We start from the raw sequence: 25,832 nt of genomic DNA on the forward strand, positions 1-25,832 counted from the left end.
GCTAGAAGGACAAGGTCAGCAGATGCATGGGAACACCACCACCTGCAAGTTCCCCTCCCAGCCACACACCATCCTGACTTGGAAATATATCACCGTTCTTTCACTGTCACTGGGTCAAAAAACCTGGAACTCTCTTCCTAACAGCACTGTGGGTTTACCTACACCACATGGACTGCAGCAGTTCAAGAAGATGGCTCACCACCACCTTCTCAAGGCAATTCGGGATGGGCAATAAATGGCACAAGTCAGGAATATGATGGAATACTCTCCACTTGCCTGGATGAATAGAGCTCCAACAACACTCAAGAAGCTTGACATCATCCAGGGAAAAGCAGCCTGCTTGATTGGCACTCCATCCACCACTTTAAACATTCATTCCCTCTACCACCAGTGCACAGTGGCAGCTATGTGTACCATATACAAGAAGCACTGTAACAGTCCCGCAACCTCATAGTCCCGCAAATCTGGAAAGCCCGCTTTTACCTCCTTCCTAAGATCCACAAACAGGATTGTCCTGGGAGACCCATTATTTCAGCCTGTTCCAGTCCCACTGAATTTATTTCTTCCTTTCTTGACTCTATCTTTTCTCCTCTGGTCCAGTCTCTTCCCACCTACATCCGTGACTCTTCTGACCTATGTTATTTTGACAATTTCCAGTTTCTTGGTCCTAACCGCCTCCTCTTCACTATGGACGTCCAATCTCTGTACACCTCCAACCCCCACCCAGTCTGAGGGCTCTCTGCTTCTTCCTTGAACAAAGGCCCAACCAGTCCCCATCCACCACCACCCTCCTCCGCCTGGCTGAACTTGTTCTTACATTGAACAACTTCTCCTTCAACTCCACTCACTTCCTCCAAGTAAAAGGTGTTGCTATGGGTACCCGCATGGGTCCCAGCTATGCCTGTCTTTTTGTGGGATATGTCAAACATTCCTTGTTCTAGTCCTACTCAGGCCCCCTCCCCCAACTCTTTTTCCGGTACATTGATGACTATATCCGTGCCGTTTCCCGTTCCCGCCCCAAACTTGAAAACTTCATAAACTTTGGTTCCAATTTCCACCCTTCTCTCAGCTTTACATTGTCCATCTCCAACACTTCCTTTCCCTTCCTCAACTTCTCTGTCTCCATCTCTGAGGATAGACTGTCCACCAACATGTATTATAAGCCCACCGACTCTCAGTTACCTCGAATACCATTCCTCACATCCTACTTCCTGTAAGGACTCCATTCCATTCTCCCAATTTCTCTGTCTCTGACGCATCTGCTCTGATGATGCAACCTTCCACAACTGCGCTTCTGACAGTCTTCCTTTTCCCTTAACCGAGGACTCCCCCACTGTGGTTGACAGGGCCCTCACCCATGTCCGACCCATTTCCCGCAATGCTGCCCTCACCCCTTCCCCTCCCTCCCAGAACCATGCCAAGGTTCCCCTTGTCCTCACTTTCCACCCCACCAGCCTCCACATCCAAAGGATCATCTTCCGCCATTTCCGCCACCTCCGTGATGCCACCACCAAATGCATTTTCCCCTCCCCTCCCCTCCCCTGTCAGCATTCCGAAGGGATCGCTCCCTCCACAACACCTTGGTCCACTCCTGACACCTTGTCCCTTTCCCATGCAATCACAGGAGGTGTAATGCCTGCCCTTTTACCTCCTCTCTCCTCACTATCCCAGGCCCCAAACACATCTTTCAGTTAAGCAGCGATTTACTTGTACTTCTTTCAATTTAGTATACTGTATTCACTGCTCACAATGCGGTCTCCTCTACATTTGGGATACCAAACGCAGGTTGGGTGACCACTTTGGGGAACACCTCCCCGCTCAGTCTGAAAACATGACCTCGAGCTTCTGGTTCTTTGCCATTTCAACACACCCCTCTGCTCTCTTGTCCACATCTCTGTCCTGGGATTGCTGCAGTGTTCCAGTGTACATCAACGCATGCTCGAGGAACAGCACCTCATTTTCCGATTAGGCAAGGTACAGCCTGCCAGACTGAATGCTAAGTTCAATAATTTCACAGCATGACTGGCCTTTTTTGTAAATTTTATTTTATTCCTTTTTTTTTGTTTTTTATCATGTGCCTGCTTAGTTTTTTTTTCATGTTTATGCTTTTGGCTAGGGCTGCTGATTATTCTGTCATTAACACTCCCTCTGCACGAATGCTTTGCCTTTCACCATACCATTAGTACACTATCTTAGCCTTTGCCCCATGACCTCATTATCAGTTAATCTCTCTGGCCCTCTGTCCTGTCACACACCTTCCCTTCTGTTCTCTTTTCCCCCTGCACCGCTTTATTTGTTTAAACCCTATTACATTTCCAAACTTTGCCAGTTCTGATGAAGGGCACTGACTTGCAGCGTTAACCCTGTTTCTCTCTCCACAGATGCTGCTAGACCAGCACAATATTTCTAGCACTTTTTGTTTTTATTTCAGATTTCCAGCATCCGCAGTATTTCGCTTTTATATTACTGTAGCAACTTGCCAAGGCTCCTTCGACAGCATCTCCCAAACCCACATCCCATGAACAAATCAAAAAAAAGGTCCTCCTCCCACTGTCCATCCTGGGAGTTATCTGAGCGATACTATAGAGTAGGTTAAAGGGTCGGCACAACATCGTGGGCCGAAGGGCCTGTACTGTGCTGTACTGTTCTATGTTCTATCTATGTTCTATGTTATCCACTATTTCAGTTGAAAAGGAAGTGCAAGTTAGAATGTCAAATCAGGTACAGAAAGAAAAATACAGAATGAGGAAAAATGATTAAAACGATAGAAAAAAAGAGACAAAGAAAAAGTACAATAATGTAGTTTTTAAAAATTTCCAACACGAATGAAGGAATGAAAGTCCAAATTTGTAATGATTAGCTTTCGCTGCCAGAGAGGCACTGGTAATGGCAATGGACTTCAAATGACTTGAACTAACTTTATGTGACAACCGTACTTCATATAGACCTTGCAAGAACAGGAACATCACACAGCTCAGTGCATTTGAATGGGGAGCCAGACAGTAGGATGCTGTTTTCACAAAACTATTAGTGGAGTGGCACAACTCTGACAGCAAATTTTTGATTTTTGACCATGGATTTGCCCTAACCTGAAGCTGCTGTGGCACTATCAGTCTCACCATTAGGGGAGACGGTGGCGTAGTAGTAAGGTCACTGAACTAGTAATTCAGAGACCCAGGCTAATACTCTGGGGACATGAGTTCAAATCCCTAAAATTCAATTAATTAATGCATTCAATTAATTAACAAAAATCTGGAATTAAAAGCCAAGCAGTAATGGTGACGACGAAACTCCAATCGATTGTCATTAAAACCCATCTGGTTCACTAATATCCTTCAGGGAAGGAAATCTGCCGTCCTTCCCTGGTCTGGCCTACATGTGACTCCAGACCCACAGCAATGCGGTTGACTCATAACTGCCCTCTGAAATGGCCCAGCAAGCTATCCAGTTATACAAAACCACTACACAAAAGATGAAAATGAATAAGACTGGACAGAATACCTCGCATCGACCTAGACACCAGAAATAACAACGTCAAACCCAGCCGTGTCGACCCTGCAAAGTCCTCCTTACTAACATCTGGGTACTTGTGCCAAAATTGGGAGGGCTGTCCCACAGACTAGTCAAGCAACAGCCTGACACAGTCATACTCACAGAAACATACCTTACAATGTCCCAGACACCACCATCACCATCATCATTCCTGGGTATGTCCTGCCCACCGGCAGGACAAACCCACCAGAGGTGGCAGCACAATGGTATACAGTTGAGAGGGAGTTGCCTCATGGAGTCTCATGGTATTAGGTCAAACATGAGCCAGGAAACCCCTTGCTAATTACCACCTACCACCCTCCCTCAGCTGATGAACATGTTAAACACAAGTTGGAAGAAGCACTGAGGGTGGCAAGGGCACAGAGCGTACTCTGGGTGGGGGACTTCAATGTCCATCACCAAGAGTTGCTCGGTAGCACCACTACTGACTGAGCTGGCCGAGTCCTGAAGGACTTACCTGCCAGACTAGGCCTGCAGCAAGCGGTGAGAGAACCAACAAGAGGGAAAAACTTACTAGACCTTGTCCTCACCAATCTACCTGTTGCAGATGGATCTGTCCATGAGTATTGGTAGGAGTGACCACCCGCAATCCTTGTGAAAACAAAGTCTCGTCTTCACACTGAGGATACCCTCCATTGTGTTGTGTGGCATTGTGCTAAATGGGATAGATGCAGATCAGATCTGTCAGCTCAAAACTGGGTATCCGACAGGCACTGTGGACCATCAGTATCAGCAGAACTGTATTCAAACACAATCTGTAATCTCTTGGCCTGGTATATCCCTCAATCTACCATTACCATCAAACCAGGGGATCAACCCTGGTTCAATGAGGAGTGCAGGAAAGCATGCCAGGAGCAGCACCAAGCACACCTAGAAATGAGGTGTCAACCCCGTGAAGCTACAACACAGGACTACTTGCATGCCAAACAGTGGAAGCAGCATACAATAGACAGAGCGAAGCAATCCCACAACCAATGGATCAGATCTAAGTGCTGCAGTCCTGCCACATCCAGTCGTGAATGGTAGTGGACAATTAAACAACTTACAGGAGGAGGAGGCTCCACAAATATCCCCATCCTCAACAATGGGGGAGCCCAACACATCAATGCAAAAGACAAGGCTGAAGCATTCACAACTATCTTCAGCCAGAAGTGTCAAGTGAATGATCCAGCTCGGCCTCATGCTGAAGTCCCCAGCATCACAGAAGCCAGTCTTCAGCCAATTCGATGCACTCCACTTAATATCAAGAAATGGCTGAAGGCATTGGATACTGCAAAGGCTATGGACCCTGACAACATCCCGGCAATAGTACTGAAGAGTTGGGCTCCAAAACTAGTCGCACCCCTAGCCAAGCTGTTCCAGTACAGCTGCAACACTGGCATTTACCCAACAATGTGGAAAATTGCCCAGACATGTCCTATCCACAAAAAGCAGGACAATTACCGCCACATCAGTCTACTCTCAATCATCAACAAAGTGATGGAAGATGTCATCGATGGTGCTATCAAGCACCAGTTAAATAGTAACAACCTGCTCACTAATGCTCAGTTTGGGTTCCAACAGGCCATTCAGCTCCTGACCTCATTACAGCCTTGGTCCAAAGATGGACAAAAGAGCTGAACTCAAGAGATGAGGTGAGAGTGACTGCCCTGGATATCAAGGCAGCACTTGACCGAATGTGGCATCAAGGAGCCCTAGCTAGACTGAAGTCAATGGGAATCAGGGGGAGTATTCTCCACTGGTTGGATTCATATCTAGCACAAAGGAAGATGGTTTTGGTTGTTGGAGGTCAATCAGCTCAGTCCCAGGACATTGCTGCAGGAGTTCCTCAGGGTAATGTCCTAGGCTCTACCATCTTCAGCTGCTCCATTAATGAACTTCACTCCATCATTAGGTCAGAAGTGGGAATGTTCGCTGAATATTGTATGATGTTCAGTACCATTCACAACTCCTCAGATACTGAAGCATTCCGCATCCATACGCAATAAGACCTGGACAACATTCAGGCTTGAGCTGATAAGTGGCTAGTAACATCCACGCCACACAATTACCAGGCAATGATGAGCACCAAGAAGAGAGAATCTAACCATTTCCCCTTGATGTCCAATGGCATTACCATCGCTGAATCCCCCATTATCAACATCCATTGACTAGAAACTGAACTGGAGCAGCCACATAAATGTTGTGGCTACAAGAGCAGGTCAGAGCCTGGGAATTCTGCAGCGAGTAACCCACCTCCTGACTCCCCAAAGCCTGTCCACAATCTACAAGGCACATGTCAGGAGTGTGATGGAATACTCTGCACTTTCCTGAATGAGTGCAACACTTAGGAAGCTTGACACCATCCAGGACAAAGCAGCCTGCTTGATCGGCACCCTATCCACCACTGTCAACATTCACTCCCTCCAACACCAACATGTAGTGGCAGCAGTGTGTACCATATACAAGATGCACTGCAACAAATCACCATGACTCCTTTGACAGCACCTTCCAAACCTCCAATCTTTTGCACCCGGAGGACAAGGGCAGCAGATGCATGGGAACACCACCAACTGCAAGTTTCTCTCCAAGTCACACACCATCCTGACTTGGAGATATATCGCCATTTCTTCACGATCGCTGGATTAAAATCCTGGAACTCCCTCCCTATCAGCACTGTAGGTTCACCTGCACCAGATGGACTGCAGCCGTTCAAGAAGCCAGCTCACCACCACCTCCTCAACAGCAATTAGCGATGGACAACAGATGCTGGCCTTGCCAGCTATTCCCAATTTTTTAAAAATTCATTCATGGGATGTGGGCATCACTGGCTATGCCAGCATTTATTGCCCATCCCTAATTGCACTTGAGAAGGTGGTGGTGAGCTGCCTTCTTGAACCACTGCAGTCCATGTGAGGTAGGTACACCCACAGTGCTGTTAGGAAGGGAGTTCCAGGATTTTCACCCAGCGACAGTGAAGGAACGGCGATACAGTCCCAAGTCAGGATGGCGTGTGACTTGGATGGGAACTTGCAGGTGGTGATGTTCCCATGCATTTGCTGCTCTTGTCCTTCGAGGTGGCAGAGGTCACGGGTTTGGAAGGTGCTGTCTAAGGAGCCTTGGTGCGTTGCTGCAGTGCATCTTGTAGATGGTACACACTGCTGCCACTGTGCGTCGGTGGTGGAGGGAGTGAATATTTATGGATGGTGTGCCAATCAAGCAGCTGCTTTGTCCTGGATGGTGTCGAGCTTCTTGAGTGTTGTTGGAGCTGCACCCATCTAGGCAAGTGGAGCGTATACCTTCACACTCCTGACTTGTGCCTTGTAGATGGTGGACAGGCTTTGAGGAGTCAGGAGGTGAGTTACTCGCCGCAGGATTCCTAGCCTCTGACCTGCTCTTGTAGCCACGGTATTTATATGGCTACTCCAGTTCAGTTTCTGGTCAATGGTAGCCCCGAGGATGTTGATAGTGGGGGATTCAGTGATGGTAATGCTGTTGAATGTCAAGGGGAGATGGTTAGATTCTCTCTTGTTGGAGATGGTCATTGCCTGGCACTTGTGTGGCGCAAATGTTACTTGCCACTTATCAGCCCAAGCCTGGATATTATCCAGGTCTTGCTGCATTTCTACACGGACTGCTTCAGTATTTGAGGAGTTGCAAATGGTGCTGAACATTGTGCAATCATCAGCGAACATCCCCACTTCTGACCTTGTGATTGAAGGAAGATCATTGATGAAGCAGCTGAAGATGGTTGGGCCTAGGACACTACCCTGAGGAACTCCTGCAGTGATATCCTGGAGCTCAGATGATTGACCTCCAACAACCACAGTCATCTTCCTTTGCACTCGGTATGACTCTAGCCAGCAGAGAGTTTTCCCCCTGATTCCCATTGACTCCAGTTTTGCTAGGGCTCCTTGATGCCATACTCGGTCAAATGCTGCCTTGATGTCAAGAGCAGTCACTCTCACCTCACCTCTTGAGGTCAGCTCTTTTGTCCATATTTGAACCAAGGCTGTAATGAGGTCAGGTGCTGAGTGGCCCTGTCGGAACCCAAACTGGGTATCACTGAGCAGGTTATTGCTAAGCAAGTGCTGCTTGATGGCACTGTTGATGACACCTTCCATCACTTTGCTGATGATTGAGAGTAGACTGATGGGGCGGTAGTTGGCCGGGTTGGACTTTGTCCTGCTTTTTGTGTACAGGACAGACCTGGGCACTTTTCCACATTGCCGGGTAGATGCCAGTTTTGTAGCTATACTGGAACAGCTTGGTTAGGGGTGCGGCAAGTTCTGGAGCACAGGTCTTCAGTACTATTGCTGGAATATTGTCAGGACCCATAGCCTTTGCAGTATCCAGTGCCTTCAGTCGTTTCCTGATATCACACGGAATGAATTGAATTGGCTGAAGACTGGCATTTGTGATGCCGGGGACTTCAGGAAGAAGCCGAGATGGATCATCAACTCGGCACTTCTGGCTGAAGATTGTTGCAAATGCTTTTGCCTTATCTTTCGCACTGATGTGCTGGGCTCCTCCATCATTGAGGATGGGGATATTTGTGGAGCCACCTCCTCCAGTTAGTTGTTTAATTGTCCACCACCATTCACAGATGGATATGGCAGGACTGCAGAGCTTAGATCTGATCCTTTGGCTATGGGATCGCATAGCTCTGTCTATTGCATGCTGCTTATGCAGTTTGGCATGCAAGTAGTCCTGTGTTGTAGCTTCACCAGGTTGACACCTCATTTTGAGCTATGCCTGGTGCTGCTGCTGGTATGCCTTCCTGCACTCTTCATTGAACCAGGGTTGGTCTCCTGGCTTGATGGTAATGGTAGAGTGGGGGATATGCCGGGCCATGAGGTTACAGATTGTGGTTGAGTACAATTCTGTTGCTTTTGATGGCCCACAGCGCCTCATGGATGCCCAGTTTTGCATTGCTAGATCTGTTCGAAATCTATCCCAATTAGCATGTGATAGTGCCACACAACACGATGGAGAGCAACCTCAATGTGAAGGCGGGACTTCGTCTCCACAAGGACTGTGCGGTGGTCACTCCTACCAATACTGTCATGGACAGATGCATCTGCGGCAGGCAGATTGGTGAGGACAAGGTCAGGTATGTGTTTCCCAGGTGTTGGTTCCCTCACCACCTGCCACAGACCCAGTCTAGCAGCTATGTCCTTTGGTACTCGGCCAGCTCGGTCAGTAGTGGTGCTACCGAGCCACTCTTGGTGATGGACATTGAAGATCCCCACCCAGAGTACATTCTGTGCCCTTGCCACCCTCAGCGCTTCCTCCAAGTGGTGTGCAACATGGAGGAGTACTGACTCATCAGCTGAGGGAGGGCAGTAGGTGGTAATCAGTAGGAGGTTACCTTGCCCATGTTTGACCTGATGCCACGAGACATCATGGAGTCTGGAGTCGATGTTGAGGACTCCCAGGGCAACTCCCTCCCTACTGTAGACCACTGTCCCGCCACCTCTGCTGGGTTTGTCCTGCCGGTGGGACAGGACGGGATAATGATTGCAGTGCCTGGTACATTGTAAGGTATGATTCCGTGAGTATGATTATGTCAGGCTGTTGCTTGACTAGTCTGTGGGACAACTCTCCCAACTTTGGCACAAGCCCCCAGATGTTAGTAAGGAGGACTTTGCAGGGTCGACACGGCTGGGTTTGCCGTTGTCGTTTCCGGTGCCTAGGTCGATGCCGGGTGGTCCATCCGGTTTCATTCCTTTTTATTGACTTCGTCGCGATTAGGTACAACTGAGTGGCTTGCTAGGCCATTTCAGAGGGCGTGTAAGAGTTAACCACATTGCTGTGGGTCTGGAGTCACATGTAGGCCAGACCAGGTAAGGACAGCAGATTTCCTTCCCTGAAGGACATTAGTGACCCAGATGGGTTTTTACAACAATCGACAATGGTTTCATGGCCATCATTAGACTAGCTTTTAATTTCAGATTTATTAATTAAATTCAAATTCCACCTTCTGCTGTGGTGGGATTCGAACCCATGTCCCCAGATCAATACCCTGGGGCTCTGGGTTACTAGTCCAGTTATAATACCATTACGCCACCACCTCCCCCCCCAAATCCCATGAAAGAATACAAAAAGAACTTTGGCAGCAAATTTTAGGCCAGTTTTACAATTAGCTAAAGACAGCTGCTAAACTTTATACAGAACACTCAGTCAAAGTGTAAATTATGTGTTTGAGAATGATGAAGCTGACAAAGAATTTGTAACCCGCAATGACTTTCAACTGAAATACAATTTACCCCACTTGCAGTTTGACTGCCTGTCCAAAGATCTAAAGATATCTGGAGCCTTCATATCCTGTTATCTCCAACATGCATCCACATTAATTTCAAAATGATTCTCCTCAACTACAAATCTCTCCGTGGCTTCATTCAACCTGACATTCCTTTACTCTTCAGAACTTAGTCTTTATTACAACCCCCTCTATTCACTCTACTTTGAGCTCTGGAATATTCTACCCAAACTCTATCGGTGCTACCTCTCTTCATTCCTTCAATAGCCTCTTCAAAAATGATCTCACCTACAAAACAACTATATTGACATCAGAACCAGGGAAGGAGCTGATTGGTGAGTAGTTGACAACTGTTTCTAGATAATAGTCTAGAAAGTAAAGGCATGGCAGGGTACCTCAGCCCCGTGGAATTCATATCCTGTGCCTTGTGGGAAATCCTGGATGCTTATCATCGCCTCGACAACCACATATGCTGGAAGTGTCACCAGCTACAGCAGCACGCGTTCTGGGTTTTGGTGGCTTGAGTCATTATGGTGCATCCGCGAGTTTGAGAGTTTCATGGATAGTATGTTTCTGGTTGTGGTCACTCTGCAGCTTAAAAGAGTACAGGCAGAGAGGAAATGGGTGACTGCCAGACAATCAAGGAAGATCAGGCATGTACTGCAGGAGTCCACAGAGTGCATCTCGCTCTCCAGCCAGAATTCAGTTCTGAATACTAGTGACGGTCAGTGTTCCTCTGGGAAGTGCAGCAAGTCCACTGTACCATGCGTGGCTCAGCTGCATGGGGGGAGGGGGTTGTGGTGGAGGAAGAAGAATGGAAGAAAAAAAGTGTTAGGGGATTCCATACTGAAGGGAACAGTCAGGCGCTTCTGCGGCCCCAGACATGACTCCAGGATGCTATGTTGTTTCCCTGGCACCAGGGTCAAGGATGCCACTGAGTGGCTACAGGGCATTCTGAGGGGGAAGGGTGAACAGCCAGATGTTGTGGTGCATATTGGTACCAATGACAGAGGCAGAAAGAGGGATGAGGTCCTGCAGGCAGATGTTAGGAAGATAGGAGAGAGATTGAAAAGCAGGACCTCAAATGTAAGTTCCGAAGAAGGGTCACTGACCCGAAGCGTTAACTCTGCTTCTCTTTTCACAGATGCTGCCTGACCTGCTGAGTGGTTCCAGCATTTCTTGTTTTTACCTCAAATGTAATATTGGTCAGATTACTCCCGGTGCCAAGTGCTAGTGAGTACAGAAATCGGAAGATAGAGCTGATGAATACATGGATGGATAGATGGTGCAGGGGAGACAGCTTTAGATTCCTGAGGTATTAGGACAGCTTCAAGGGGAGGTGGGACCTGTAGAAGCTGGAAGGGTTGAACCGCAACAGGGGCGGGACTAATATTCTCACAGGGATTATGCGAATGCTGTTGGGGAGGGTTTAAACTAGCTTGGCAGGGGGATGGGAACCTGAGAATAGATTCAGAAGGGACAGAAGAAAAGTTGGAAATGAAAGGCATAAAATTAGTCAGCATGTTTGGAAGGCAGAAGAAAGAATAGGCTAGAAAATAGACAACAAGGGAGTTTGGCAGCACTAAATGGTATAAACTTCAATGCAAGAAGTCTCGGGGAATAAGGCAGGTGAGCTGAGAGCACAGATTGACATGTGGGAGTATGCTATTATAGGTATTACTGCAACATGGCTGAAAGAAAGGCAGGAATGGCAGCTCAACATTCCTGGTAACAGGGATTTCAGACAAGGGAGCAGAATTCTTAAAATTCATTCAGGAGAACCTTTTTAGCCAGTACGTAGCAAGTCCAACAAAACAGTTGGCAGTTCGAGACTTAATTTTAGGGGATGAAGCTGGGAAGATGGAAAGGGTATCAGTTAAGAACATAAGAACCAGGAGCAGCAGTAGATTATTCAGTCCCTTGAGCCTGCCCTGCCATTTAATAAGATCATGGTTAATATGATTGTGGCCGTAACTCCACTTTCCTGCCTGCCCCCACCCCCCCCCCCCCCACCACCCCCCCAACATAACCCTTGACTCCCTTGTCGATCAAAAATCTGTCTAACTCAGCCTTGAATATATTCAGTGAACCAGCCTCTACTGCTCTCTGGGGAAGAGAATTCCAAAGATTAACAACCCTCTGAAAGAAGAAATTCCTTGCATTTGTCTTAAAAGGGAGACCCTTATTTTGAAACGGTGCCCCCTAGTTTTAGATTCTCCCACCAGGGGAAACATCCTCTTAGCATCAACCCAGTCAAGCCCCCTCAAAATCCTATGTTTCAATATGATCACCTCTCATTCTTCTAAATTCCATTGAGTACAGGCCCAATCTGCTCAACCTTTTCTCATAAGACAACCACTTTAGCCCAGGAATCATCCCAGTGAACCTTCTCTGATCTGATTCCAATGCAAGTATATTACTCCTTAAGTAAGGGGACCAAAACTGTACACATGACTCTAGGTATGGTCTCACCAATGCCCTGTACAGTTGTAGCAAGACTTCCCTACTTTTATATTCCATCCCCCTTGCAATAAATGCCAACATTCCATTTGCCTTCCTAATTACTTGCTATACCTGCATACTAACTTTTTGTGATTCATGCACAAGGACACCCAGATCTCTCAGTGCCACAGCATTCTGCAGTCTCTCTTCATGTAAATAATATTCTGCTTTTCTATTCTCCCTGTCAAAGTAGACAACCTCATAGTTTCCCACATTACACTCCGTCTGCCAAATTTTTGCTCATTCATTTAACCTATCTATATCTCTTTGCAGACACTTTGGGGGGAATTCTATGATCTCCCCAAGCAAGCCTGTCACCAATTGAGGCCCTTAAGTTGTTTCCAGTGGTATTTTGCAGGGCTCAGTACTAGGTCCCTTGCTTCTTGTGCTATATAATCAATGATTTGGACTTGAAATTAGGGAGTATGATTAAGAAGTTTGAAGATAATCCAAAAATTAGCCGTGCAGTTGATAATGAAGAAGAAAGCTGTACATTGCAGGAAGATATCAGTGAACTAGTCAGGTGGGCAGAACGTGGCAAATGGAGTTCAATCTGGAGGAGTGTGAGGTAATGCATTTGGGGAAGACTATCAAGGCAAGGGAGTACATAATAAATGGTAGATACTGAGAAGAATAGAGGAACCTTTGAAGTGCATGTTCACAGGTCCCTGAAGGTGTCTGAACAGGTCGATAAGGTGGTCAAGAAGGCATATGGGATACTTGCCTTTATTAGCTGAGGCATAGAATATAGGAGCTGGGAGATTATGATGGAACTGTATAAAACACTGGCAAGGCAACAGCTGGAGTACTGCATACAGTTCTGGTCACGACACTGTAGGAAAGATGTGATTGCACTCGAGAGGGTACAGAGGAGATTTACGAGGATGTTGCCTGGACGAGAAAATTTTACTTATGAGGAAAGATTGGATAGGCTAGGATTGTTTTCTTTGGAATAGAGGAAGCTGAGGAAAGATCCAATTGAAGTGTATAAAACTATGAGGGGTTGAAATAAAGTGGATAGGAAGGCCCTATTTCATTTGGTTGAGGAGTCCATAACCAGGGGCATTGATTTAGGGTAAGAGGTTTAGAAGAGATTCAAGGAGAATTTTTTTTTTCATCCAGAGGGTGGTGGGGATCTGGAACTCACTGCCTGAAAGGATGGTAGAGGCAGAAACCCACATAACATTTAAAAGGTACTTGGATATCCGTAACCTACAAGACTACGGAGCAAGAGCTGGAAAGTAGGATTAGTCTGGATGGTTCCTTGTCGGCTGGCGTGGATGAATGAGCCGAATGGCCTCCTTCCGTGCTGTAAATTTCTATGATTCTATGAACGTTCCTTACATTTGCTGCATTATCTTCCATGAAACTATACTTTTAAATTATGCTCGGCACAAGCAGTACAGCTTAACCCTTGAATAAAAGGTTACCAAGTGACATGAATTGACTTGGCATAATTTTTTTCAAGTGGATGACTCCACAGGAAAAAAAAAACCTACAACTAATTAATTTTATTGAGAAAACCATCAACCTTTTCCAGTTAGCTGAATCTGATTTGATTACTCTGCATTGTGGTATCCAAGAACAATTTTGCATTTCATTAGAAGTTACATAATTTATTCTAAATGTGTCATCATCTTCCACACTGGATCATTATTCATCATCACCATTAAATATCAGAGGTCATAACTATCAATATTATCTGAATACAGAAAGGATGGATCAACTCCTAAAATTCATGAGTGTGGTGAACAGGAGCGATTAGATAAATTCACACTTGCACCATATTCTCTTCAACGGAAACCTAGGTGAAGAGAACAAGACAATTGAATGTGCTTCAATAAAACAACAACTACTGTTTGAGGGGTAGGTTTACCCCGTGATATATCACAACAATCTAAAGCAAGAACGTTGCCTCACACCTGTTAAGCAACATTAGCCTAGAAATGATTGTGATACCATAATGTTTTTGCATGACTTTCCTATCAACTGTTTTAACAGAGTTGTTAATTTGTCTAAAATAAATAGGATAACACCTCTGTCAAAACAGCTAACTGGAATGTCATACGAATACACTCAGCATTCGTCTGTTAATATTGGAACAGTCACGTCAGGGCAACTGTCTTCTTTATAAACCTATATTTGAATTGCACCTAGTGATAAATTAATTAAATTATGTTTTTTTTCTGTCTTTTGTTCTGCATCTTGGGGAATTGTCACAGATCAGTAGCAGCACATACATAATCACTTCATGTTATAAATTATAACTTATAGTCATGTAACAAGAAAAAAGCCTGTAAATACTGGAAATGTGAAATAAAAACATACAGAGGCCAACATTTACTTTGAGCCGACATCAGGTAGGCAGTGGGTTGGGCCTCACCTGAACAATGCTAGTGAGATGCAATTGCTGAACTAGTGCTAAGAAACAGTTCACTGGTCAACTCACCACAGAGCTAAGTAGGAGGTTCCATGTTAAGGTAGGGGAAAGACAATCATGCAAAGTTGGTTGTGGGGTTGCGGGGTAGTGGTGGAAGGGGAGATGGTGCATGGCCATGCCAGTAGCAACTCAAAAGATTTTTGTGGCAAGAGTAAGAGCAGTCATGTTATTCTTGGCGCCACAAAAATCATGCACAAAACCTTTACTTAGCTATTTCCAGAGTGGCCTACAGTTGTCCCTTTAAGGGCCATTGATTCAGTTACTCAATGTCGAGCACCAATGGACGAAGTGTGCATGGTGCACAATCAGTGCATTGTGCCTCAAAATTACATCACGGTCCTATTTGCATATTAAACAGACAGGTGCTCTGGCCAACGATTTCCATCATGGTCTTAAGTGGTAATGGTCGTTTTAGGAGCGGGAATAAGGTGGTAAGTGCTGTCCTGCCTTTTCGGCCAACTGCCACCCCATTCCCATCTGGTGAAGGCCCTAGTTATGAGCCCCAAAATGCACAGCCAGTCAGTCAGGATCTGTGCAAGAAAAAAGCCTGATTAATGATCTGGGTGCAACCAAGTGGAATGGTCATTCTCCCAAAATATTCCACCAGTCTTTCTTTTTTTTAATATTCCTGTATAATGTTATAATAGATTGTTAAATCTTAATTTATTGTGTTTAATAAAAATGTACTTGAACAGAACATGTCTTAATTTGTGCCATGGCCAGTTCACTTGTCATCCCTGTGCTCATTGACCTACATTGGTTCCTGATTAAGCAATGCTTCAATTTTAAAATTCTCATCTTTATTTTGAAGTCCCTTCATGAACTTGCCCCTCCCTTTCTCTGTAACCTTTTCCAGCCTCCCGAGGTATCTGCACTCCTCCAATTCTGACCTCTTGCGCATTCCTGATTTTAACCACTCCACCATTGACAATCGTGCCTACAGCTGCCTGGGCCTTAAGCTCTGAAATTCACTCCCTAAAGCTCTTTGCTTCTCTTACCTCTCTTTCTTCCTTTAAGGCATTCCTTAAAACCTACATCTTTGACCAAGCTTTTGGTCATTTGCGCTAATATCGCTTTATGTGGCTCTGTATCAACTTTTGTTTAATAATTCTCCTGTGAAGCGTCTTGGGGCGCTTTACTACTTTAAATAACTACGATAGAGATACAAGTTGTTCTTGTTGCTAATTAGCTGTGTCCAACACTTGGAAATTTTACTGCAAATAAAATACAACATATTTTAACTATATTACAATAATCCACAAGGCATTAATCCAATCAGATGTTCGAAGCAGTAATAAAATTATACCTTGATAACAGTGTTTGACAAATTGCTTATTGGTTCAATTCCCTTGCCATTAACCATGCAAATATCAAAATCCCACATCAATTAGCATTCATAATGTTGCTGTGAACAATCTTTTCAATTTTTACAGCAGTAAACATTAAAGGGAATAGCGATATGCAAGAAATCATACACCTAAATCTTATACAAATGATAAGCTAACCTATTTTACTAGAAACATTCACAGAAGTTGTTTATTGTTCAGAAAATAATTTCTTAATCTGCTACTGGGTTTCAATCTCCATTTTCTGTTATGACAATACAAATGGTGATTATTTTGTTCTTCATTTTTAGGATATGGTGTCTTTGGCAAGGACAGCATTTATTGCTGATCCCTAATTGCCCATGAGAAAGAGGCGGTGAGGTTTCTTGAACCACTGCAATCCATGGTGCACCCACGGTACTGTTAGGTAAGGAGTTCCAGAATTTGACCGAAAGATGTTTAAGGCAAAGTGATGTATGTTCAAGCCGGAAATGGTATGTGTCTTGGAGGTGATGGTGTACCCACACACCTGCTGCCCTTGTCCTTCTAAGTGATGGATTCATGGGTTTGGGAAGCGATGTCGAAGAAACCTTGACTGTGCATTGCATAGTGTATCTGCAGCCACAATACACAAGTGGTGGAGAAAGTGGAATGTCTAAGCTGATGGATGGCTTCATAATTTGCTATGTTTACAGTGTCTAAGGTATTTGTCTTTGTGGGCTGCATAAATGTGTACTATGTAAGTCACAATTAGGGGGGTAATATTTTGACTTTGCGTTCCTGGTGGGGAGCCTCATCCATTGGGAGTGCAGATTGGTAATTTAGATGGATGTCAAGTGCCATTTCCCATTTATTTAGTTCAATGGGCAGAAAAGAGTGCACAACATATATATAAATTTCTGATATGCATTTCTGCTGGCTAGATGGCTATTGGTAAGTTGTTATTTTTCAAATAACTAATTACTTCTGTGGATGAGGCTGCTCCTGGAAAGCCAAGTCTGAAAATTACATCTGTAAAATTTAAATGCATGTTCCCATTAATTTTCATATATTGCAGTAGCTGATACAAAGAGACTTCAGTAATTTGATTTAGGATTTATCACTAACGATGGAACTGCGCTAAGAGCAACATTTTCTAAATGTTCAGGTTCATAAAATTTAAACCAGACAAGCCAGCCAAGTAGAAATAAAGGAGCAATTTGAATTGCGCTGCCTGGGTTTTGAGGGCTAGATTGTCAGGGCTTGGGGAGGCACACGAGTTTAACCATCCCTGCATTATAACTAACAATGTTCTCAGTTAACTGGCAATACCATTTAAATCATATAGGCATGTGAAGCTGACCCTTGAGTTGTTAAGAATGCTAATAGAATGTAAGAAAGTTATTCAGAAAGAGAGAGAAAAATGACTTTTGTAAAACCAGCAAGCAATTGACATGTAGTGTATATAACCTCTGTTTTCATAAGAAAATCTAGATTTTATGTACTGTAGGGTAAGGTCACACTTTTACTGGGCAAATTGGAACAAGAGCTGCCTCACTGAGATTCTTTTGGCTGGTACAGATTTGCTTCTTGCATCATGCAATGATACCTCTCACGTGACCATCTCCCTTTCCTTCTCTAATCTATGCTAAGTAATGCGATACCACAATATATAGAGTCAACTAAAACTGAAGCAGCTGTTTTTACAGGCAGAGATGACAGACTGCAATAGGCTGAAAGAAGATTGCACCAGTTTAATGGAGTATTAAACTCAGATGCTAAGAAAGAAGGCAAAAGTTTTAGTTGGTGTCTGATCTTCTACTTCCTCCTAATAAAACCCAATACTCAGGAACTTCCTCCTCTGACCACTATGGAGCTTCATTAAAAGGGAAACTGGAATACAGTACATCCTGTGATAGACCTTGTGTATTCTAATTGACAAGGTATCATAGCTATTCCAGAATGCAAGGAATCACATCTTTGTTTCATACTAATCCAGACACTGCAGAGCTAACATCTTCCACTTGGCAGGTCAGTGTTCCTGTGTGGGGCCTCTTATTTATCAGTTGTCTAGATAGGCATATGCATGGTAACCTTGCACCTTGAGGAGAACTTCCAGTGCTGACGGATATTAAAAGTGAGTGTGGTATGGTGGCAGCTTTATAACTGTAACCTAATCCTGCTGCTGCTCAACAACTATAATTTTCTATGGTTCATTGTGCAAGAAAGGCAGAAATTAGCATCTTTAAAATGAAAGGAAGAAAGTTAACCTACTGGGTGCATTGCCGAAATGGTCACTGAGTGTGATAGCTCTTTTGATGTGTGCCAGTAGTGCAAGTTGAAATGTCTAGAATTCATGATCGAGTGAAAGCTTTTTTTGTGTATTACACTGCATTGTGTCTGCAATAAAACCCTTAGATTCATCACATTCACAATTTCATGGTGACAAACTGTCAAAAATCACCCCTTGTTCTTAATAATGCATTTCCTTGTGGTGTATCTCAGCTTACCAATATAAAAAAATGTGTGTGCACGTGGGACAGAGGTGCTGCTATTTTTTTTTAATAGCCTTGAGATGTACTCATATGTTAGAAGTCATTTTGATATAATTTCACTGTTGGACCTGAATTTGCCTCTTCCTGCATGGTCATCCACAGCAGTGATATGAAGGGATCTAGTCTAAAGATAATAATCTTCATATCCTTCAGCACAGCAAGGGCACATACTGTGTTCTGTAGAGGTTTAAGCATTTTGTTTCTCTTGTGTTTATCGAAGAATGGAAATGAGAGTACAGGCACCCTTTCAAGGACACTGCCACTTCTTCTTGGGCTATGTATCAGCCTGTTTGAGCACAGTGCTGCCGAAGGAGCAATTGGTTTTAATGCATCTGCTCTATCTCTGACTGAGAATGCAAGTCAGCCATTTTTCTACGGAGCTCTCAAGTACATTTCCAGTCTGTCACTGGAGAGATGAATAGTAAGCACATCTTTGTAGGTCACTGCTGCAGCTTAATATTTTCTGGTACTAATTGCAGCTGTCCATTCACAGAATGGAATATCTGCAACTTGTTCCAAACTTTCAAATCAGGTTTATTTTGGCATCTGAATACGACAAACTGATGAACAGTTTGCTGCTCCTCTATACTCACAGCAGAACGTCAATTTTTAATTATAAAAGGCAATGATGTAATGCATATCCAAGCAAAGGAAACAATTGAAAGGTTTGAGCGATAGGTTTATGGGCCTGTATGTTCTTATATACAGTTATCAGAGGGGAAGTTGCAGCATTATGCCAATGGGTTTAGAATTGTTCTACATTACGAAAGTTCAGTTTCATGCGATTTTCCCTTGGGGTTGTCATATCAATGTGGTGTATCAGTCTTTAATCATTGCACATTATTCTGAAAATTTATTACTGTTCTACAACTGTTTAGCGTAAGGTATACTCATGTCTATAATTCCTATTGATCTATTTGAAACAAAAGTTCTACAACTGCTATTTTTAAAAGAATGTCTGTAAACACCATAAATGCAATCATGTTTGGTTCAAATTGGATGGATGGTTCAAAGTTTATAAAGAAATTATTTTAAGCTAGATAATATTAAAATTAGAATTGAGTTTGTTGCAAGATAGTATCTCTTCTATCCTGATATTTGAAGAAAATATTTCAGTTTAAATTCCTTGGAAGAGTTTTTTTTTACTCATCAAATTTTGTTGGTTATCAATTTTAATCTCTTTTTTCACACTGTTCCTCCCATAATTGTAAATTCCCTTCTCCCTGCAGTATATACCATTTTCCAATCATGCTGGGATCCTCCTTTAAAACTTTTGCTACATTTGTGCTGGTGTCAATTGTTCAGTTGAAGCACTTTTACTACTGAGTCAAAAGGTTATGGGTTCAAGTCCCACACCAGGACCTGAACACTAATTTAATTTGATGCTTCAGTGTAGTGTTGTATTTTCAGAATGTAGTGTGAAAAATCAAGGTCACTGCTGCCTGTTCAAGTTGATATAAAAGATCCCATGGGATTATGTGAAGAACAACAGGGAGTTTGCTTGATGTCCTGGCCAACAGTCGTACTTCAACCAGCACCATGAAAAAAATAACTGGCCATTCATCTCATTTGTTTATGAAACTTTGCTGTATGTAAATTGGCTGCCTCATCTGCCTACATAACAACAGTGACTGTGCTTCAAAGATAATTCTTTGGATGCCAGGTACTTGAGATGCTGCAATATAAATGCAACTTTTTTTTTTTCTTATTTGCTAAGTGGAGTTCTAAACAACATTTTAATTTTTCCATTAGTTTTTAGGAAATGCCTACCAAGCATGGCTGTGGTGAGATCATAATGTCTCTGTATGGGTAGCTAAACAAGAAACTATGTTATAGAATTAGCAAGAATCTATAGCACAGAAACAGGCCATTAAAATGACTTATGTTGCTACTTTAGTAATTTATGGACCTCTACTTCCAGCTCTCTTTGTTCTTTTACCTCAGTTTCTTATCTTCCAAGGAATAAAAAGAAAAAAAAATTGCATTTACATGGTGCCTTTCATAACTACAGGATGTTCCAAAGCACTTTACAACCAATGAAGTACTTTTGAAGTGTAATCACTGTTGTAATGCAGGAAAGGTAGCAGGCAATTTGCGCACAGCAAGCTCCCACAAACAGCAGTAGAGTCATAGAGTTATACAGCACAGAAACAAGCCCTTCGGCTCATCGTGTCCATGCCAGCCATCAAGCACCTATCTAGTCTAATACCATTTTCCAGTACTTGGCCCGTAGCCTTGTATGCTATGGCATTTCAAGTGCTTATGTAAATACTTCTTAAATGTTGTGAGGGTTCGTGCCTCTACCACCCCTTCAGGCAGTGCGTTCCAGATTCCAACCACCCTCTGGCTGAAAAAATATTTCCTCAAATCCCCTGCCCCTTACCTTAAATCTATGCCCTCTGGTTATTGACACCTCCGCTAAGGGAAAAAGTTTTTTCCTATCTATGCCCTTCATAATTTTGTATACCTCAATCAGGTCTCCCCTCAGCCTTCTCTGCTCTAAGGAAAACAACCCTAGCCTATCGAGTCTCTCTTCATAGCTGAAATGCTCCAGCCCAGGCAACATCCTGGTGAATCTCCTCTGCACCCTCTCCAGTGCAATCACATCCTTCCTATAGTGTGGCAACCAGAACTGTACACAATACTCCAGCTCTGGCCTAACTAGTGTTTTATACAGCTCCATCATAACCTCCCTGCTCTTATATTCTATGTCTTGGCTAATAAAGGCAAGTATCCCACATGCCTTCCTAACCACCTTACCTACCTATGCTGCTGCTTTCAGTGATCTATGGACAAGGTCCCTCTGACCCTCTGTACTTCCTAGGATCCTACCATCCATTGTATATTCCCTTGCCTTGTTAGTCCTCCCAAAATGCATCACCTCACACTTCTGAGGATTAAATTCCATTTACCACTGTTCTGCCCATTTTACCAGCCCATCTATATCATCCTGTAATCTAAGGCTTTCCTCCTTACTATTTACGACATCACCAATTTTCATGTCATCTGTGAACTTACTGATCATGCCTCCTATATTCACGTCTAAATCATTAATGTGCACTACAAACAGCAAAGGTCCCAGAACTGATCCCTGTGGTACACCACTGGTCACAGGCTTCCAATCACAAAAACAACCCTTGACCATCACTCTCTGCCTCCTGCCACTAAGCCAATTTTGGATCTAATTTGCTAAATTGCCCTGGATCCCACGGGCTCTTACCATCTTGACCAATCTCCCATGCAGGACCTTATCAAATGCCTTACTGAAGTCCATGTAAACTACATCAACTGCTTTACCCTCATCTACACATCTAGTCACCTCCTCGAAAAATGTAATCAAATTTGTTAGACATGATCTCCCCCTGACAAAGCCGCGCTGACTATCCTTGATTAATCCCTGCCTCTCCAAGTGGAGATTAATCCTGTCCCTCAGAATTTCTTCCAATAGTTTCACTACCACTGATATTAGACTTACTGGCCTGTAATTACCTGGTTTATCCCTGCTACCCTTCTTAAATAATGGTACCACATTCGCTGTCCTCCAGTCCTCTGGTACCTCTCCTGTGGTCGGAGAGGATTTGAAAATTTGTGTCAGAACCCCTGCTATCTCCTCCCTTGCTTCATATAACAACCTGGGATACATCTCATCTTGGGCCTGGGGATTTATCCACTTTTAAGCCAGCTAAAACCGTTAATACCTCCTCCCTTACAATGCTAATTTGTCCAAGTCTATCACAATCCCCCTCCCTGTTTTAATGACCAGATAATCTGTTTTTGTGATGATAATTGAAGGAAAAATATTGGCCAGGACACCAGGGATAATTCCCATGCTCTTCTTCGAAATGGTGCCATGGCATCTTTTATGTCCACCTGAGAGGGCAGATGAGGCCTCAGTTTAACATCTCATCTGAAAGATGGATAATAAGTGGCCTCCTTGTTCTTTCTATTAGAATGAACCACCTCGCATTACACTATATTGAATTTCATTTGATATATCTGTCCACTGCATAAGCCTGTTCAGGCCTTCCTGTATTTTGGTGCAGACTTCACATTATTGGCTATACCTCCCCAAATTGTTATCAATTTCAAATTTTGACACCAAACCTCCAATTCTTGAGTCCAATACATTGATGCATATGTAAATAACAGTAGTCACAGAGCAGATACCACCAGACGGAGGAACATTCATTAACTCCTACCCTCTATTTCTGTTCTGTAGCCATCTTTCAATCCATCCTGCTACATAACACATAGCATGTTAAGGAAATCTTTCCCCCTCTTCATATTCAGAATGCTAAACAACTAAGAATTATTAACCTACATTGAAATGAACTCAGTTGCATTAAAAAATATCTGTAGAAAACAAAGGGCTCTTTTTTTACCCTTAAATTAGAGTGACACAATATTACTGTTTCATTTTTATTTTTACCTGAAATTTTTGTAGTAATGCGGGTAGTAACCGGCAGCCCAAATCCTTTCACTGTGCTCGCTCTTATTGTGAAAGAGTATGTGGTTCCTGGGTAAAGCCCAACAAACAAGTGGTGTGTCTCATTTCGTTGTTTGAACACCCTCCCTCTTTGGCTGGCAAGTTCCACATTTGGGTCAAAGGAACCAGCAGCCTTGTAGGTTACCTAAAAAGAAATAAAAGCCACTTTTATCAACTGCAGATTACACAAATAAGATTTCTGTAATGGTCCATTTTCTATTTGGAGAGTTCTGAAGTAATGGCATCAAATCTGCAATTTCCATCTGGCGCATGATGTGTACAAAGAAATTCAACTGCTCGTGAATGAGCCTATTACAGTTGCCATTCACATCATCCCAAGTGACATCCAGATACTGAAAGACAGAGCCCATGATTTATTTAATAGTGAATTATTTTTATGTGAGCTTCTCTCTGAATTTAATCAGAGTGCAATTTTAAGTGAGCTGTCAAATTATTATAACTTGCATTACCTCCTCATAACTTGCTTCCCTTCACATAATAAAGGAATACGAACATGTTAATTTATGAAAACATAGCACCTTTTTGCATTCTTCTTGATGCAGCTCCACATTCTAATTTCTACTTACTGAAAAATAACATAATTCAGACATTGATTGCTCAGCAGTCTTAACACATCACTACACAAAATCTCAATCATAATTACATCAGATGTTATAATTCAATCACTTTTAAAGACAAATGTGCAGCATTTTATCTCTAAATCAAACATAGTGTAACAAAATTACAACAGTTTTGGGAGGGGGAAGTACTTTCACTTAAAATAGAGTTTGGTATACCATATATCTGACACTGAATGGGAAATGCAATGATATTTTATGGTAACGACTTATAGAAAATGACTAAAAGCTGTACAAAAATATAATAAGATTAAATATAAAAGGTTCATATGTGCAGAAATCCTAGTACTGTTACAAATAACAGGATGGATCATGTGTATTTACTATATAAATTTATTGCTTCTCTTGTAGTTGATTTTCAAGCCTCAAGAAGCTAAATATTTATTTCCCTCTGACAGGATATCACTGCATGATTTCTGATATGGTGTTCAGCAAAAGAGACCATTATATTAAGATATAATGTCCTAGAGAGTGCAAAGAAAACTGCAGTACAGCAAACAAAATGGTTTCATATGCCCATCAATATTTATGAAATAAGAAACATGAAACATAAAAGTACCATAATGAAAGTATAAATTATAACGTGACGAATTTCTGTATGTATATAGTCTAGAAGTGTTTCTGAAAAAAAATCACTGCTGGAATATCAGCTGCTGGAAGTAAATGTCACACTCACTCATGTCGATTCTTGAAGTAAAATGTCATGGTGCATATAAATTATAAGATATTTTATAAGGAATATATGTATGAAATATTACAGTGCAAAGAATATTATTAGTTTCTCTGAAGATAAAGCCAGATTCAATATTTTATGTCTTTCTATTTCTCACATTGCTTCCATCCAAATAGGTTTTCATTTTTCACAAAGATGTAAATTATTCAAGATAGTCTCAGGACCAACTTTGAAACAATATTTGCATAGTTTGGGATTTGGTTCTACCAAGTGTTCTCTGTGCTGAGAGGCCAACTTCTTGATTATGCTGTTCTGAATTGAAACAAAACCAGGTTTGTTGGCTGTAAAGGTATGATGTGAAGTGAGTTTTGCTTGTCTCAGTCCAATTCCTAATGGGCAAAGGCATACAGCCCTAAACTACCCCCAAGTCACATATTTTGACACTCAACTGGCGATCTCACTCAAAGAGGCCAAAGGTATGGAAATTAGAAAATGTTACATGAGTTATATCAGGGTGGTCCTTTGAAGTGGGGTCCGAGGTAAATTGTTGGGGTCGACAAGAGGGAGCTTTGCTTTGCATTGATTTGGGAGAGTCTGATACTGAACTGGGTGACTGAAATGGGAAAGTGTTGTATTTCCCAACACTTTTCTTTTTCACTATGGTGAGCACAAAATTAATAATGAAACGCATAGAAAAAATCTTTATTGAAGTTATTTAAAATAAAATCAGTTTAGATAGATTTTAAGATATGATTCTGCACAGTGCAAGAAACAGCAAATGACTTATGTGACTTCGGCAAAACAAATCTTAAAAATATGACTATATTACTGGAATGAATACCATGAGCGATTGTGAATTGATATCAAGTCGCTTAGTTCAACACAAAGCACCCTTTTGAACACCTAGTAAAAGTACCTTTCTTATGTCAAAAATTTATGCCTAAATACAAGTACAAAAAATGATGGAAGAGTCCAACATTACTTGCACCTTTTTTTATTAAAACTTCATAGATTTTTTGTGTGAAAATTACAGTTTTTTAAGTATCCAGTACCATAGGCGCTATTCCAGCTGTGTGGTCAATACTTCATTGATGCCCAGGGCCTGCTAGGTGTAATTTTCAGACAGGCCTGTAAAGAGACGAGTAGTGTAACTTCATAAAACAGGTGAAATGCTGTTCAAATATGTAAATTGGGGTCTGATGCTATTGGTAGGACCGCATTTGCAAATTTTAGGTACAAATGTGTGAGGGTGAGGTTTGCATTTGTCACCTTGTTGTACCAGGCTTTGACTGGCAGAACCACTGGATGCTGCTCAGTAAACGGCCCAAAAAATCATTTTTTTTGAGTGCTCAGGAGGACCAGGAGGGGAACATCATTGGGGTCTGCACAGACATAAAACTCTGACCCACTGATGTTCCACATGAAGCAGCTCTCACTGATG

The 25,832-nt window shown here is 42.8% G+C and overlaps 1 protein-coding gene across 1 annotated transcript in view; it reads right to left on the bottom strand.

Moving 5' to 3' along the window:
- The window catches only part of ptprt (protein tyrosine phosphatase receptor type T), a 1,095,010-nt gene that overhangs the window by 461,412 nt on the left and 607,766 nt on the right, over positions 1 to 25,832 (bottom strand). The window contains exon 10 of the mRNA XM_068048566.1: positions 23,024 to 23,225. Within this exon, the coding sequence (XP_067904667.1) occupies positions 23,024 to 23,225 (202 nt within the window). The remainder of the gene's footprint in view (positions 1 to 23,023; positions 23,226 to 25,832) is intronic.

Source organism: Heterodontus francisci, chromosome 16 (genome assembly GCF_036365525.1).
Source record: "Heterodontus francisci isolate sHetFra1 chromosome 16, sHetFra1.hap1, whole genome shotgun sequence".
NCBI classification, from domain to species: Eukaryota; Metazoa; Chordata; class Chondrichthyes; order Heterodontiformes; family Heterodontidae; genus Heterodontus; species Heterodontus francisci.